The 16741-nt window shown below is 40.7% G+C and overlaps 2 protein-coding genes across 2 annotated transcripts in view; both read right to left on the reverse strand.

The window, feature by feature from the left end:
* Positions 1 to 1479, reverse strand: part of LOC307268507 (proline-rich protein 5-like) — a 14809-nt gene extending 13330 nt beyond the window's left edge. Inside the window, exon 1 of the mRNA XM_080051167.1 lies at positions 1436 to 1479. The gene's annotated coding sequence lies outside the window, so the exon portion shown is untranslated. The remainder of the gene's footprint in view (positions 1 to 1435) is intronic.
* Positions 1480 to 9218: 7739 nt separating this feature from the next.
* The window catches only part of wnk1b (WNK lysine deficient protein kinase 1b), an 88070-nt gene continuing 80547 nt past the window's right edge, over positions 9219 to 16741 (reverse strand). The window contains exons 36-38 of the mRNA XM_080051164.1: positions 15836 to 16008; positions 15222 to 15278; positions 9219 to 14680 (exon numbers count right to left, since the gene is read on the reverse strand). Coding sequence (XP_079907290.1) covers positions 14255 to 14680; positions 15222 to 15278; positions 15836 to 16008 — 656 coding nt within the window. The 3' untranslated portion in view covers positions 9219 to 14254. The remainder of the gene's footprint in view (positions 14681 to 15221; positions 15279 to 15835; positions 16009 to 16741) is intronic.

Genomic DNA, 16741 nt, shown 5'->3' on the forward strand with positions numbered 1-16741 from the left:
AAGTGGTTGAGAGAGAAATTTGATCCTACCACGAACTCAACTGCCCTTAAACTCCCCCCCCCACATACACACACACATGAATGCAACATTTACCAGGGCAGGTTTATAGTACAGGGCAAAGCTTGGACTTCCTCATGACCTACATCATCACTGTCCTAACCAGACCAACATTATTGCTTGGTAATGACATTGATAAAATGTGCCACATTCAAGTGTCAGTGGATTACTTTACAGTTCCAGTGATAGCTAAAGCCTTGCGTTATTAACACGTTATATTTTGGGTGTGTGGTTCGCTGGTGAAGTTGAGGTTATGATCAGGACATTCATGTTTAGATGTACACTTTAAAGTGTTTTTTTCTGCTTGGCAATTCATGAATCTCCAGGCTTTACTTCCTGGAAATTGAATTTGTCACTATGCAATAAACACCATGACCTGCGGTGGCCTGGCGGGTATACATTTACACTATCTAGTCAATGTTTCGGTATCTACAGTATTTATCAGTATGCTTATAATCAGGGTGTCTTCCTTATTTCATCTGTATAGCACATTTGCTTTGTACCAAAGTGCTCTTGACGTAATTATTATGTTTTGTTTCTATTAATCAGGACCTCCAAGAAAAAAGTCAAGGTAGGCTACGTCTCGAGAAGCTGATTTGGTAAAATAGTAAAACAATATCACACTTTCCCTGTAGACGGAAAAGCCTTTGAAAAGTAAGACAGGCACACCACCTTGGCAAGGGCCTGCCACCTGTCTCCGCCTGGTTTGATGCCTTACTTAGGGGCTCCTCTTAAAGTGTAGTTACATTGACTTTGGTGGTGGGAGCAACAGAATGCCTCCCACTAATTTAAAGTCTTGAGGTCCCCGAGTGTGAAGCCTCCTCCTCCTCCTTTCTCTCAGCAGCAGACAGTTTACATTGTAAATAGATATCAGGGACTCCACTGCTGAAAATCAACACCCATAATCTGCTTGAAATGGAACACACAACACGCTCTACACCGCTCTGCAGACTGGCAGCATGGCAGGGAAATTACCACCCTGCACCATCCAGACAAGTGTGCTAAAGTAAGTGTGTGTGTCGAAGGTTTGTCTGCACTATACTAGCAGACTTCTGGCTGAAAACTAAACCACAAGTGTATGGTCAGTGTTGTCCGTTTTAAGACCAAATCTAGTCCAAATACAGACTGGGGTCTTAGGCTACCTGCAGGCAACTATAGGCTACTGTACACATATAACTTGTATGGAATGGCTAGAAATCCTGGAGTAGTAAGGATGGATGAAGAAAGGCATACCATCAATAATTACATGAGAGAAAATCCTCTTGAGGAAAATATTGGGTTACTTATAGTTTTTTTCTTTTCCTTTATAACTGTCGAGAGCTCAGCTGCTTTTCTCAAGTTTGGACTGAGTTGGTCAATTTTCTTACAGTATACTCACTTTGACAGAAGTCTCCTCGTTCCTTTCAGTAGCAAATGTCCTCTACTATAAAACTCAACAATAGAAGACAACAAATAAACTCCTGTATTCCTGTGAAGGTTGAAGCCGTAGGATACACGGCGGTAAATAGTCCACCGTCTCGCCTCTTCAGCGCAGTTTAGAGCGCGCGAGGGCTGCGAAAATATCTGATACGGTGAGATGAACCGGCGCCAGCTCCGAGCTGTCAGCAATACTCTCTGGACTCTGCGCGAGCGTCAGTCACACAGAGAAAGAGAGAGAGAGAGAGAGAGAGAGAGAGAGAGAGAGAGAGAGAGGGAGGAAGTGAGAGAGTCTGAGAGAATGACGGTGTGTGTGTGTGTTTGTGTGTGTGTGTGTGTGTGTGTGTGTGTGTGTGTGTGTGTGTGTGTGTGTGTGTGTGTGTGTGTGTGTGTGTGTGTGTGTGTGTGTGTGTGTGTGTGTGTGTTTGTGTGTGTGCGTGCGCGCGCGCGTGCGGACGGGACGGTGGGTGTCATACAGTCAATGGAAAGTGTTTGAGGTGTGGAGTGTAAAAGTCTATGATAATATCTTTGCAGATAAAAAGCAAGGACTAACGAAACAATAGCTATTTTTCTTCCTAAAAGACATACAACAGTATTCGTGTTAGCTACTCCATGTTGTTATTCTACTGCTGCTATCTTCTGCCAATATAAACATTTATGACACCTGATGCCAGTGTTGAAAAAGAGACATCACTCAAGGCCTAAAGCACAATTTTGAAGTACTTCATTTTATGCTACTTGCGGCAGTGGCAGTTTAAGATATGCCACTGCCGCAAGGGATATGATACTTGATATGGATGATGATGATGATGATGATGTGTGGGTTGATGGGTTCCTCAAATTAAAATAGCCATATACCACTTCTGCAAGAAAATGACAGTAACTAAAGACATGCTCCTTAACTTAGTGAAATGCTGTGTAACTGTACTGCAATGTATTTGAACAAAGACTAAACATAAAAGACAAATCCTGGCTGAAAGTGACTTTTTAGAGCAGATAAGAGGCCGCTTTGTCAGCAGCACATTGGGAGTCTTTGTGGTCAGCCAATTGGACCTCCATCATGTTTAATTCATAGTGAAATAATTTATAGCCAAACCAATACAACAGCAGCCCACTCACACAACTGGACATTACACTGAGTGCTTTTTACCGCTGGCAGAGAAGGCTACTCAGCAGATACACTGGCCTCTGTGTGTGTGTGTGTGTGTGTGTGTGTGTGTGTGTGTGTGTGTGTGTGTGTGTGTGTGTGTGTCAACTTGCATTTACTGCATACAGTATTTAATGTACAGATCACAACATTAACCACAGAGCTCCCTGTGTCACATCAGACAAACTGCACTCTATCTGCAGACACTGCACACATAAGCAACTGTGACTAAATAGTACATCACACTACACTGCCTCGCCCACTGTAATAAGGAACAGGTTTATAATAGCAAAGTCTGCTTTTCAAGGCCAGATTGTATCTGAAAGTTCTCTGGGCCATAAAACAACCAGCCCTAACATACACACAAGGTGACAGAAACACACACACACACACACACACACACACACACACACACACACCTAGAAAAAAAAATTGCAGTTCACTAATCACCTAACATTATATAAACAGAGAGTGTTGCCAATGTCTCTGTGCACACAGGCACACACACTGTAATGGCAACACAACACATATTAATCAGTATCTTGATTCTGAGGATATGTGTTTATGTGTGTGTGTACCTGCAGTAAATGAGTTATGGGGGCTTTATTTGTAGTTAGCTAATGTTTGTTTAGGGACAACATCTCACCCAAGGGTGTATTTTGATTCCATGAAATACAGGATGAAGCTGCATTCCCCCCTATGTTACTGAACACGCCATTGTCTTAAAAATATGTCACCTGGTTATTTTTTCTGCATTTTATCCAATGAAATCCAGACACTTTAATATCACGCCTTTTGTTGGACTAATTGTTATGACTCTACCCTTTGGATAAGGTCCATTCCAAGATATTCCCTAGCCCCAAACGTGAAAAAGACACGTTCCTTTTTAATACTGATGCTCTTTTTTTTCTGCAGTATAGTGGCAGCGACATGGCTTTTCTCTGTCACAACATCTTTCCTGATATGGTTTATGGCTGTCAATTTGCACTTTTACAGCACACTTTGCAGTTGGCAAGGAAGCTGTGGGTTCAGAAAACCGCAAAGCCCACAGTATGAGACAGAGAAGAGCCTTTTCGGTGTACTATCATTAGATAATCAAACATGGATGTGTGAGGTAAATCAAAATAAAACCTTGTGTGGTTCCTTATTCGTGTGAAACCGGTTCGGTCCTGTCAGGATGACTTGCTATAAGTCTCCCTTTGCTCTTTATTTCATTTCCTGCAATCACTCTAACCCTCTAAAATCTTCTTATGTTTCTTCTTAAAGAAAAAAAAGGAAATCAATGTTTTTCATGGTATGACACACTTTTTGTTTTGGCCAACTTAAGATGTGTGATGTTATGTCAGCCTAGAAATGCTTTAACCTGACTGTTTAAAATGTAAAAGGCACAAATAGAAATGTCACTGATCCACCTAAAATGTTTAAACCAGATCATTCAAACTGCTATTTAAAACACACCACCATTTCTCACCTCTCCATTTCATATCAAGTTTAAATTGAAGTCATTAAAATGCCTGGTGCACTTTTGAAGGACAAAGTATCTGTTCCAGAGGCTTAACTGGGGATCTTCTGGCTGCTGGCTAGACGGCCTGTATAGAGATAGACTGTGTTTGTTTGTGGTCAGCTACACTCCATCTCCTCCAGCCTGTTTAAAACACACACACACTCCCATTAGTCTGACACAAACAAACACAAACCAGCACACACACGGTCAAGACCGCACAAGAAAAGGAAATAGCACTTAATATAAAGCCCAGGTAGACACGCACTTTTACCCCCTAAAAAATGAACTGAAATACATATGTACACAGAAAAACAAACACGCACACACACTCTGCCGCAGACAAATTGGTGCTCCATTTAAAACTCGGTGCCATGTTAATCTGGGCTGTGTAAATAGAGGAGGGGAGAAAAGCTGCTCTCCGGCCAAAGAAAACAGCAGCAGGAACCTGTAGTGAGTCAGGAGGAGCCAACAATGGCAACCCTGCAGCCTCTGCTTACACAGCTACACCATTACACTAAACACATCATGGCTATGGCATAGGGAAAAGACCGGATTTTCCTTCAAATCAGCAGACATTCAGCTCATCAATTTCCTTAAAACCTAAAACACAATGTCTCATGTCAATGTTAGAGACCAAATGAAAATGATGTCACCACCACCACACCGTTTTTACCATATATTTTTACAATAAAATGCACTTAAAGCTATAGTGTGTAGCTTTTTAATATAAATAAATGTCACTTACATTGAAGCCATTGCCAAACGAGATGACACAAAGTTGATAAAGACAATTAGCTCCAAAAACCTCTCTCTGTATTTCTTATTATGGCAGCGTTTACACACTGGTGTCGCCCTCTGAAACTGGCGCTATGGTTTACATCCCAAGAAGCGCCCAGGAAATGTTTCAGTGGTTTATTCTACTGCAAGAAAACACCTGGACGTACAGCACAAGGTACAAGAGAAGTTGATTGATATGGCAGAAAGTGATCCATCAAAACAATGACATAGGTCCAAGCTTAGCAACGGTCAATTGTCCTTGACAGCAGTCATTAGCTGGAAATATCTGAGCGTAGAATCCCATGATTGACCAATCAGAACACATGATTTATGTGTAAACACCAAGTACCATGTGATAAAAGCAAAAATGTACTTCCTTAGTAATATAAAGAAAGAGAAAATAAAGATTTTTTCGGACTGAAATTGAAATTACAAAACAAAGGCAAACAATAGCCTTTCTTAAACGCCCACCACCATTGCTGCTGAGAACCCACTGAGCAGAGTCAGAACAAACCTGTATTTACCAAGATCATCAGCCAGCATAAGTGTTCCACTCCAGTAACATCCTGGTCACAGTCCAGCTGCAGTTAAAGGTTACATTCTTCATTCAAGGGCAGGTTCAAGGGTAGCTAGAAAGCAACAAATATGTTAATGAGTAAATGAGCAGAAGAGGGGAGGGGGTGGGGGGGTATCTAAGTGTTGGACGTCCATTTACTTTGGATGTCTTACATTTTCATGTATTAATAAAAAGACTTTTGGGATACATGGAAATATGTAATTTTAACTTGACATCAGATGATCGTATCAAAGACACAACTAAACACACTATCAGAGACAGGGTGTGTTTGCAGGAACAAGAAATGCAAGTATGAACAGTGTTTAGTAAACAGTGGTCGAAAACACACACACACACACACACACACACACACACACACACACACACACACACACACACACACACACACACACACACACACACACACACACACACACACACACACACACACACACACACACACACACACACACACACACACACACACACACACACACACACACACAGTCGTTCATTAGGCCCATCACTAAAAACAAAGGTCAACAGAAAAGATTACAGTATGTAATATTTTTAGAACAATCAGTAGTTGGTCCCGACACTAAAATAACAACACTAGTTATGACATATAAGACCAATGTAGTGAATGTTTCGATAATAACACTATTACTCAGTCTGCTTAGCTGACAATGAAGCTTAAACTGGAGGTATATAAAATTTACACTAGAAAAAACCTTATCATTTGGACTATTGCATATGCTTGTGTTAAACAAGGATAAATCATTTCTGAATTAGTTGTCACTTGTTGATTTAAAAACTACATCTCCCATAAACACACTGTCTCAAAGTAAACACTATTTATTGTCCCACAGCTTAGATTTCCCTGTATAGGTTTGTCTTAACTGTTTGCTGCACTACGGAGGGGTTTAATCGACTGTTTCATTTATTTGCTGTTGTGACATTGTGTGAAAGTCTAAAAACTTTGAACAGCGACCACTTCCTGTTTCATGCTGTGTAACGACCCCACAGGGTTTCAAAAGTGTGACGTGCTACTAGCATTATGGCTGACCTGTTATCTGTGGTTCAGATATGTCATTTTATAAAAAAGGTTATTTACAAAATGCATGCTTGTTATAGAGATTTTTTTTCTTCTTGCAACATTCATATCAGACTTAGGTGGTGTGTCTCTGTGGGTGGCAATGTCGGTCTACTGTTAACCACTTCAGTCCACACTGAAATATCTCTACAACCATTGCAACGATTGCATAGGTAATTTAGTACAGAGCACAGACAATCATGGTTCCCAGAGAATGTATGCAAATTACATTTAATTTACTGTAGTACCACACTACAGGTATAGGTTTTCATGTATCCAGTGATATGTATCTACTGAATAGAACAACTCAAAGCTTCTTAACTTTTGCTTAATATTCTGAATATCAAGTTAAAATGTTTTATATGCACATAATGCAGTATGTTCATTCAAGGAAATGGTTTATACAGCTCATTCTGGTATCATTTACATAAAGTGGATCATAGAACTGGCTGTTCTTTCTGGCTGCGGTCTGCACATTTGAAACTTCTCCCACACACATTACATCTGAAGACCCCCCCCCCCCCCCCACCGCACACACACCACTCCCCTAACATCTTTCTCCACCTCCCTCCCTCACCACCATTTCTCATTTCTCTCTCTCTCAGAGTGTCCTTTCATTTCACCCCGCCATAGAAGAAAGAGGCACACTCTAATGTTAGTCTGCTAATTAGTCACGGCAACTAAAATAAGTAGATGTATGTCCTCCTTGGGATGAGTGTCAGAGTGTGTCACTGTGTAGAAGTGAAGGGGATCACTTCCTGTATTTATGTGTAATTACCCTGTACACATGGGCTGTTTGAGAGGGCATATTATATATTATTGTTTTCATATTACAGTTGGCCATGTCTGTAAAATAGCTTATTACAAGTATCTGTGTCATGTACTGTATCATTAACCTTGATGAAGGTAATATGCTGAAGTGTGTTACTTGAATAACTCTTTCCCCTTCAGATGCAATCTTTGAAAAGGAGATCGCCTTAGACACATGTATTTTACTGTGACCAGAATTCTTACTCATATAGCCTAGATATTCTTAAGTTTAATTTTGAGTATTTTTCTAGATTTCATTCAATATTGGATACTTGGTTTAAGTCTAATGCCAGTGTTGATACCTTTTAGTTTTGTTCCAACAAAAAAGCACAACTGGAGCAACCCCTGTTTGATATGGATCCTTTAAATGTTATCATTAAAGCATTGTGACCAAGAAATGCACTGACGTTTTACAGTTGGAAAGTCTACTCCTGGTGGACACACTATGTAATAATAACACTGTTTCTACACCATCTCAAACACTAACCCAAACATTCTTTTGGCATTACTGCACTACTTTTTTTCTTCCTAGATACAATACATCCAACAACTAACTGCTTCTTCATTATTTACCTCTGTTGCTGGTGTAAGCAGGGTCATTCCCGTACCCAGGACACAGTAAAGGGTCACTTCCAAAACTTCCGAGCTGTCCAGACAAACAGGACCCTAAATTTTGATCGTTTCCTGCAAGGCTGGGAAGAAAAACAGGAATATCCATACATGAATAGGAAATGAATCATACTACCATTGTTTGAAGTCACAGTCAAAAGGTAACAGCGTGTGAGCTGATATTTTTTTCCACACTCACATTTTTAAGTCTTAACATTTAATTTGGCTCATATACCAGCTGAAAAAAGCCAAATACATGTGTGTTGAAAGGAGACTGCGACCTTGTAGTTCATTGTGTGTGTGTGTAAGTGAAGTTGATGGTTTGGTTTCACCTCATGGTTGTCACATTTCCTTTTCCATCATCCCTTCTTATCGTTATTCTCTCTTGAATCTAATACATAAAACAGAACAGCATCTATAATTATAAAAATATAATATAGAAATAAAAATAATATACAAATAAACTAGGGCTGTATGTAGGATGGATTTATAATATAACTATTGCCTAAGCATGACCAGAATAGTACAAACTGGATACTGGTAAAAAAAGGTCTTACATTCCAAAAAAAGACAACATTGTTTGAGGGCTAATACGGCACACCACATGTAATATAACTCCTAAATATCTTCCTGCATAGCTCCCAATCTCTCTTAAAAACTTTTGTTAAACACGGTATTAATATCATTGCAGGAAGACTACATGATGGAAATGTATTGTTATAATACCAGTAGGTCTCCTTTTCCTTCCTTCCTTCCTCTGGACCTCTTTCTCTGTGGGCTGACCATAGTGGCCATGGTGACAGATGTTAAGGACAGATTCGCACATCATAACGAGCTGTTTCCTGATTGGCCCTGAATCAGAAACTGTGTAATATGGTCTGGATTACAGGAACGAGGCCTGTACAGACAGCAAAGTACTGCAGGTTACATAGTAAATACAGGTAAGTGCTGCAGCCATGTGGAGACGAGTAATACTGCAACAAAAGAGAATAATTGTTACTATGAAACATTACCGGTAGTTGTGCCAAATCCAGTCTGACTGAGCCATTTATACTGTGTGATCACTGTAGGACTCAAACAAAAAAAAAGGTGCAAAGCAGTTTTAAAACTCATCCAAAGCTATATTATCCTGTTAAAAATGTAATGCACTTGATATTCAAACACAAACAAAAAAGATACATGATTCAATTGATTCCACATATTCACAGATTGAAAGTCCAGTCACTACAATCATTTAAACAACTTTTATTTATTAAGTTTTTACAAATAAAGTAACAAATTTCATTGTATTGTAGCGCAAAGCGCAAAGTTTCTTTTTTTAATATGAAGCTTGAACACTCTATACTTAGTGCAAAACATACCTTGAAAGGCTGCCAATGACTCCCTACGCTTAATTTTTTTGTTTCTTTTTTCTTTCTTTCATTCATTCATCCATGTGTGTTTCTTTTAACCAACAATGTGTACAATGTCAAACACAATACAGAAAAAAAATGAAACCACTGAATTAAGTTAGGTAGCGGCTAAAGACATTAAAAACTGCCGATAAAACGAGTGAGAAAAAAAATGTGAGAGCATCAGTGAGACGAGAAAACAGAATCAACATGTTGAGAGAAATGTTTTCAGTAACAGTCTGTAAAAGAAAACCGTGCACGAGAATCAACATCATTCCACAGGAGCGAGCTACATGCACAGCGTGGAGATGTGAATCTGTGTGCGTATGCATGGTTGTGTTGATCTGTTGGTGCACTGAAAGGCATTTTGTACATGTGGGCACTTGTACATAAAAAAAGCATAAAAAGGTTAGTTAGTCCTCAACAAGCAAAAACTGTGAAAACAGAAACTGAATGTAATGAGAGTGAGTTAAAAACAACAACTATTGCTACACTGCTTGTGTGTCACCAGAAAAAGCATCCTACTTTTCCACTTTAACTTCAGGAAACTTCACAATAAGAGCGCCGGCACTGGATAACTCTTAAGCCTTTCACAGTAAGAGTCCTCCAATACAACTCTTAAAAAATAAACATGACTAAATGTCAAATCCAACTTTAACCCCAGAGCTTGGTAGCATACTGTAATTTTAAATAATATTGCATTGCATTTGGCATTCTTTTCATATTAAAGATGTAGTAGAGACACAGCAACATGTTTTCAAACCTCTACTGTGGGAATCCTTTGAGGCTTGAGCAATTTCAAAGTCACAATCCAGGATTGTTACCCGGCAACCAAAAACAGCTCCAGTGAGTAAAAAGCAGGTAATTACACCCTTTTTTTATTCTGATGTTTCCACTCCACTGACGAAGAGTCAAATGGCACTGAGGGGAAGGCATTATTAAAGGTTTGACTTCTTTGAAAAGATCATGATAAGAACAGAACGCTCACGACCAGAAATAAAGCAAAGTGGCTCAATGATTATTCACAGCTTTCAACCAAACTTGCCTAGTAGAAAAAAAATGTTGCAATATTATTCATGAGAAATTGAATTGAAATACATTTTTCAAAGTAACCTATTCATGTTTTGATGTGAATCCAGAAAAAAAATATTCACAGAAAAAAAAATGGAAAACAGCAAAAAGTAAAATGTTTAAGTGAATGTCAAAGTTTGTACCAGAGAGGAAAAACAGGACGGCGTATGAAAGGCCTTGGATTTAAAACCAGCTCCCATCATCACTACCAGTTTAATCATCATAACCAACTCTAGTACTGTGATGCCCTCATGCTAAAATACTGTACTTTTAAACTTCTGGTTTACTGTCATTAATCTGTGGATAAAACGTTGGACCTCAATGGGGCAGCTTCAGAAACATACAGTGGGAACAGGAATCGATGAGCCAATATTCATACTATTGCAGACATGCTTCCCCCCACACAATAGCAGCAATGCTCTGATGCGGAAGCATCCCCAACCAAATCTGCTGGCCTCATAAATGCAGATGGCCAACATTTTCCAAGAGGGATACCAATACTTGAGGAGGAAGATGGCTCCAGTACAACGGTAGTGCTCTTTTGAAATATGTATATTCTAATGCTGCTTTTGCTCACATCTCTACGCTGTTGTTTGACATGAGAAATGTCTGTATTTCTTCAAATTTTCTGATCTCTACCCACTGGTTTCATGTGGGCGGGCCTTAGTTATGTGCACCAATCTGATGAAGATTGGAGAGTTATTATTGGGTTCTTCTGTTACATTACACTGTAGTGAGGCCAACATTAAAAGAGATTAACTTTAATTCCTTGTAACACTGTGCCCCCTTCTGCCTGTATCCTGCAACTGCATGGGAAGGGACTCTTATAAAGTACAGAGTGGTCCAAGCTTCAATTTACAATCTTTAACTCTCTCCTAAAAAATGAAAAAATAACCCCACCCATTTCTTTTCATCCCTAATATCTACATTAAAAACCCTGATGGACTCAAATTTTCTCTCCGTCTTTCATCAACGTTGGTGGTGTTACCGGGCCTTGGACAGTCAGGCCTGGTGTGGGTAAAGCACAGCAATAGGCCTCACTTCACATAAACGACACTGACTTCAATGGCCTTTTTCAATCCTCTGTGGGTCAATCTCACTGGTGCACATGGCAGGAAAGTAAGGCTCATTTGTTTAGGGTCTATGGTAAATAGTTTTCATTGTTTTAACACAACACAAGGGAAACATTCTGATTTCTTGGGGTTATCACTCAAAGATAAATTGACCACAAACCAGCTATAGCACACACAGTAGCAGCTACCAACAGCCACTATTACTGTTATTCTCCGCCAATCTACTGTATACCTGCTCCACTAAGCTCAGGTCACATCATCACCACTGACTTCAAAAAGGGACACACCTCCCAACATTCCTCACACGCGCTGCCAAGTGTGCTCGCTTTAACCCAAGTCCTCAACCGTCCACAAAACAATAAACAGGAGGGATGCAAGGCACTAGTAATTACCTCCAGTATTCACCGGAGGCTCTAGGTGGGGTGGGGAAGCGAAAGAAAGCAAAAAAAATCAAAATACATTTTCAAGTACATTACAATGGACACCATTGGTTTATACATTCACATTCATCTAACAAACACCAGGGGAGAAAGGGAAGAGGAGGGCTATTTAAAGTGTCTGATATATGAGTACTGTATTAAGAAAACAAAACAAAAAATAGCTAGCATTACTTTATTATCTAAATATCAACTATCCTGCCGTTCACCCCCGGTTTGTCTTTATATTTCGGCTCGGAGGTCATTTTTGGCTTTCAATTCAAATCAGTCATGAAGATGAACTGACACTGCAGTTGAGTAGTTGTCTTTAAGGCATTTGGTTTCGGATTTTTGTCTTCAGTGACTGCTTGTGAGGACGATTATTGAAAAGAGGGACTTTCAATTTTTCACATAATGATGAGAATCCATTTGCTGAAAGCAGTGAATTGAAAGCCAAAGGACCGCTAACCGTTCTCTATATGCTTTTGTTTTTGTGACATTTCACCCTAAAAACTAATGTTGTCCAACAACATTGAGGCTAGTACTAAACGACAGTAAATCACAGTGTTTCCACATCGTACAGCGATGTGCTCGTATAACAGGTCCATCGACAGAACGCACTCTTGTTTTTTGTTTCTTTTTTTAAATAGAATAATAACCATAAACAACAATAACTCTGACAATAATGTACATTGCAATCATTTCAACACAAAAACGTTGAAAGCAACCTAATGATGATAGGGAGAACTGAGGCATTAGTCTGTGGATCTGTGTGTGTGTTAAACGGCTGCTACGCCTCTTGTGTGTGTATGCAGGTGTGTGTATTTATATGAATGTCACATACTGTGTGTGTGTGTGTGTGTGTGTGTGTGTGTGTGTGTGTCAGATTGCTAGCTGGGGGCAGCGAGCAAAACAAACCCCAAAAAAACAACAACAAAAAACAAAATGGAATCATCATAGCTGACAGTCTAAAAAAATAAACAAAGACACACAAACTGTACAGGGACTCTATTCTGATAACAAGGCCACTTGTTCACACCCAGTTCTCATGTTTTTGTCTTCTTCTTCTCTAAAAGTTTTCTGCTGTTATTGCTTCAAATGGCAACAGAGAGACGTAGACGGAGGAAGAGGTGTCTTGTCCATTTAGTTCTTTAGCCACGGTGCACACGCCTCTAAACGTAAGCAGGGGAAGACGAGACTGATGAGGTGTCTGACTGCTATTGAAAACAGACACTCTCTTGCTGCTCATCTTCTTTCTCCCCCCCCTCTCTCTCACTCCCTCCCTCTATCCACACCTGTTTGAATGGTTGTGTCAGAACGAGGGAGGAACGGGAGAGAGGAGGTGACAGAGGAGTAGCTGTCATGATTTGTTCTCTCTCAAGCTGACGAGAAAGACCCCAATGAGGACCGGACTCTGCCTACTCTGAAAGCAGGCTTGAGGTCAGCTCAGCTCCAAATGCTAAAGGGGGCATTTGATTTATTATTATTAATATTATTATATATTTTTTTGTGCTTTTAAATAGTTAAGAAAAAATATCCAAATTCTGTTCCGTGAAGAAAAATCTCCCCTCCTTTCTTACAAGTTAGGGGGGGGGGGGCGCAAAATGATGCAAACTGCTGGCAGGAACACTGCCGCAGCTTGATTCCAGAGTGACATTGCCTCATGCGCTTGGTCTGATGTTTACACCGAAAAAAAAAAGACATCCTTAATGTGATGGCCAGCCATTCTCCGTCCACTGTATCCACAAGTTGCCCTCTTTATAGAGTGCCATCTTCTTTGAGAGCTTGATACCTTAAAAGTGTGAAATATTTCAAGCAACTACAGGATTAGAATCTATTATGAGGTGCTGTTTGGACACAAGTCGATTTTTTTTGTAAAGACTGGCCACCACATTCCTCCTTTCTCAACCTGATGCAACATCTCCCCACTTCACTTTCTCACAATACTTTTTCACTTCATTTAGAGCATGAAACGTTAAGTGCCTATACATGATACCTCACACACAAACAAAATATTACCACCAATCCCACGCCCTGTCAATACCTCTTTGGCCTTTTAACACTGCACTCATGAGTCTGTCCTTTTATCCTTGAGCATTTGGCTGGCTGTCACACAATAGCGTAGATGGTCGCTTTCCTGATTTATTCTTGCCTCTTCCATTTCCTTTTTTCTCAGGTCAGCTTCTGTCATTTCAAACTCCTTGCTCAACACACTTCAACACTTCTTCCATCCCATTCCAGGCCAATCAAGCGCATCATAACACTCTTGTTCCAAACCAGTCCAGTTCAGTCCAGTCGCGGGCCGTGATTCAAACCAGCCCTCCCCCCTTAGCCCTACGTGGTCCTTAGGTTGGGTCCTCCTGGGTTGCTCACAGACTTCTGCAGAGCGTTGGTCAGATGGAAAGCCTGGAGCGGCCCCCCTTGGCCCTGTCCAGACACCGTGGTGGGGTAGGGGCCTAAGGGCTGAGAGGTGCTGACCAGTAGAGGCCCAGGCTGGTTGGGGGGGTTGGCCTGGTGCTGGGTCGGACCGGACCATTGTGCGCTGTAGGCGGGGGTGGGTGTGTAGGGGATGAAGTGGGCAGGTTGAGGCCCAGTGGAGGAGGCAGCTGGGGGGTGGCACAGGGAGCCCTTGCGAGCGGCCAGAGAGGTAGCAGCGGTGGTGGTGGAGTTGGTGGGGAGGTGGCCGGAACCTCCAAGGCTGCTGGCACACAGCTGGCTGGGAGCCGAGTACTTCCTGCCAAGGTTGGCAGACTGGATGACCTAGAGAGGTGGAAATGGTATATGAAGAAATCGTTTTTTCTTTGTAACACTTTAAAGAGTTGTTACTTTTACCACATAGCAAAAGCACATATTAATCTCCAGATTACTTTCCTTAAAAGGTATAGTTGTTATATCGGAGTGTTGAGCGACATCTAGTGGTGAGATTTTAGACTGCAACGCTCCCTTGCCAAGAACTACCTTTCAGACAATTTACTGAAGCTACGGTGGTGTGTGTTTGTGGGATTTAAGACCAGTAGGCAACTGTCCCATCCTCAACTCAGGGGGTCAGCCTGTAGTCCTGTCTCATAAAGGGGAAACTGTGTTAAAGATCTAATATTAAGACCTTTATTATTTTAGCCTATTTTGTGCTCACATGGTGCTCTAACATGAAGCTGTATTTAATCAAATAACCACTAACTAATTGAGACCTGGGGCCAGTGGTACTGTATACATACAGCATAGAGCTACATTGTTTGTGGGTTTCTTTCCATATAATGAAACAGCTCATCCTGCCAGGATGTGGTTTAGCCCTGAAACTAACCTCGTAGCTGTGTCCCTGTGCTGGGGTCTGCTGCAGCTGTTTGGCACTCCTCTTACCCTGTAAAAAGTGGAATGTTTTAGTTTAGTTTACTCATCTGTACATTATGAAACACATTATCATAGTTATTTTATCAAACTCAGGAACCAATGAATAAAGACAACACTTACAAAATGCTTAAAATGTCTTAAAAAGCAGCCTGGAAAAAGGAACACTGTGCAACTTTATCTACAACCGGATGTTCCCAGAGCTTAAAATAAAGGAAAACCAATAATGTAAGGTCATCACTCTTTGGAATTGTTTAGCTCACACTATTAGATCAGAAAATAAACCGAACTTTACAAGGCTCTCTTCTAAACTCGTGTTTTGGCCAATGAAAACGCACATAAAGTGCCAAATGAATACAGGACGTGGCAAAGGTTTAGAAAAACACAACATTAGCCAAGTGCCAGTAGGTTTTGGCCCGGGGCTTTTGTTTACCGTAGCCAACCACTTAACAAACTAGCATTTAGAGTGGAGATCCTTTTCCTCTATCTGTCTTTCTTGTCTGGATAACTATATATATACACACAGGAGCTGGTGAGTCACTGCTGAATGTGTGTAAACAGTGGTTAAACCTGTGAGAGGTTCATGGCGTCTCTGGCCCAGTTGTCCACCAGTTTATGGAGGTCGTCGGTGAAGGTGCCTTTCCTCTGGTGGGGGGCTGACATATTGGGGGGAAGGCTCTGAGAACCGCTCTGGCTCTGACCCAAAACACCTGAACCACTCACTGCATTGGTGCTGTTAGTCCCTGTGAAAGGTGGGAGAGGAAGGAGGGGGGGAGAAGAAAAAAGAGGGTGAGGCATTGTTCAAACTAGAAGGTGATTGGTGTTATCTGAAATGAACGAGAATGCATTTTCTTGTCTTGTCCATGAAGGTTACATGGTGACGGAGGCTGGGGAAAGTTTTAGGGAAGGTCAGCATGTCGACATGGAATTATACTGTTTAGTTGTAAAGATGGAAATTATAATGACAGACGGGAACATGAGTTCAACTATGATACTAGAGCAACAATTTGAAAACAGAACATGGGCACATGACACATCCTGTTTAAGAGCAAAACAGATTAAATATTGTTGATCTCCGTTTGTCTAATGTAAAACTAATCTTGTGTCTGGATTTTTTTTGACCATTAGATGGCACTCAAGCTCTGTGACAGTGGATAGTTTGCTTATTTAAAGCAACCCTGAACATCAAACCCATCTGGGCACATTCACAACAAGTGGAAAAAGAGGAGCATATACACCAGGATGTCTACATGTAGGTGCTGTGCTCTTCAAGGTTATAAAACCACTACTACTTTAGCATGTTCCAAAGCTGCCCTTATTCCATCCCTTTCTATATTACAGACATTACAGACACAGCTCTGACAATATGCATGTGTATTACCCACAAATATATTTTTGACATTTCGCTCGGGCCAGTGATAAAGAACATAAGGATGAATTAAACATGCTATTGTTATTGTACTATCGTGATTCATA

The sequence above is a fragment of the Ammodytes marinus genome (genome assembly GCF_949987685.1).
Source record: "Ammodytes marinus genome assembly, chromosome: 22".
In the NCBI taxonomy this organism is placed as follows: Eukaryota; Metazoa; Chordata; class Actinopteri; order Uranoscopiformes; family Ammodytidae; genus Ammodytes; species Ammodytes marinus.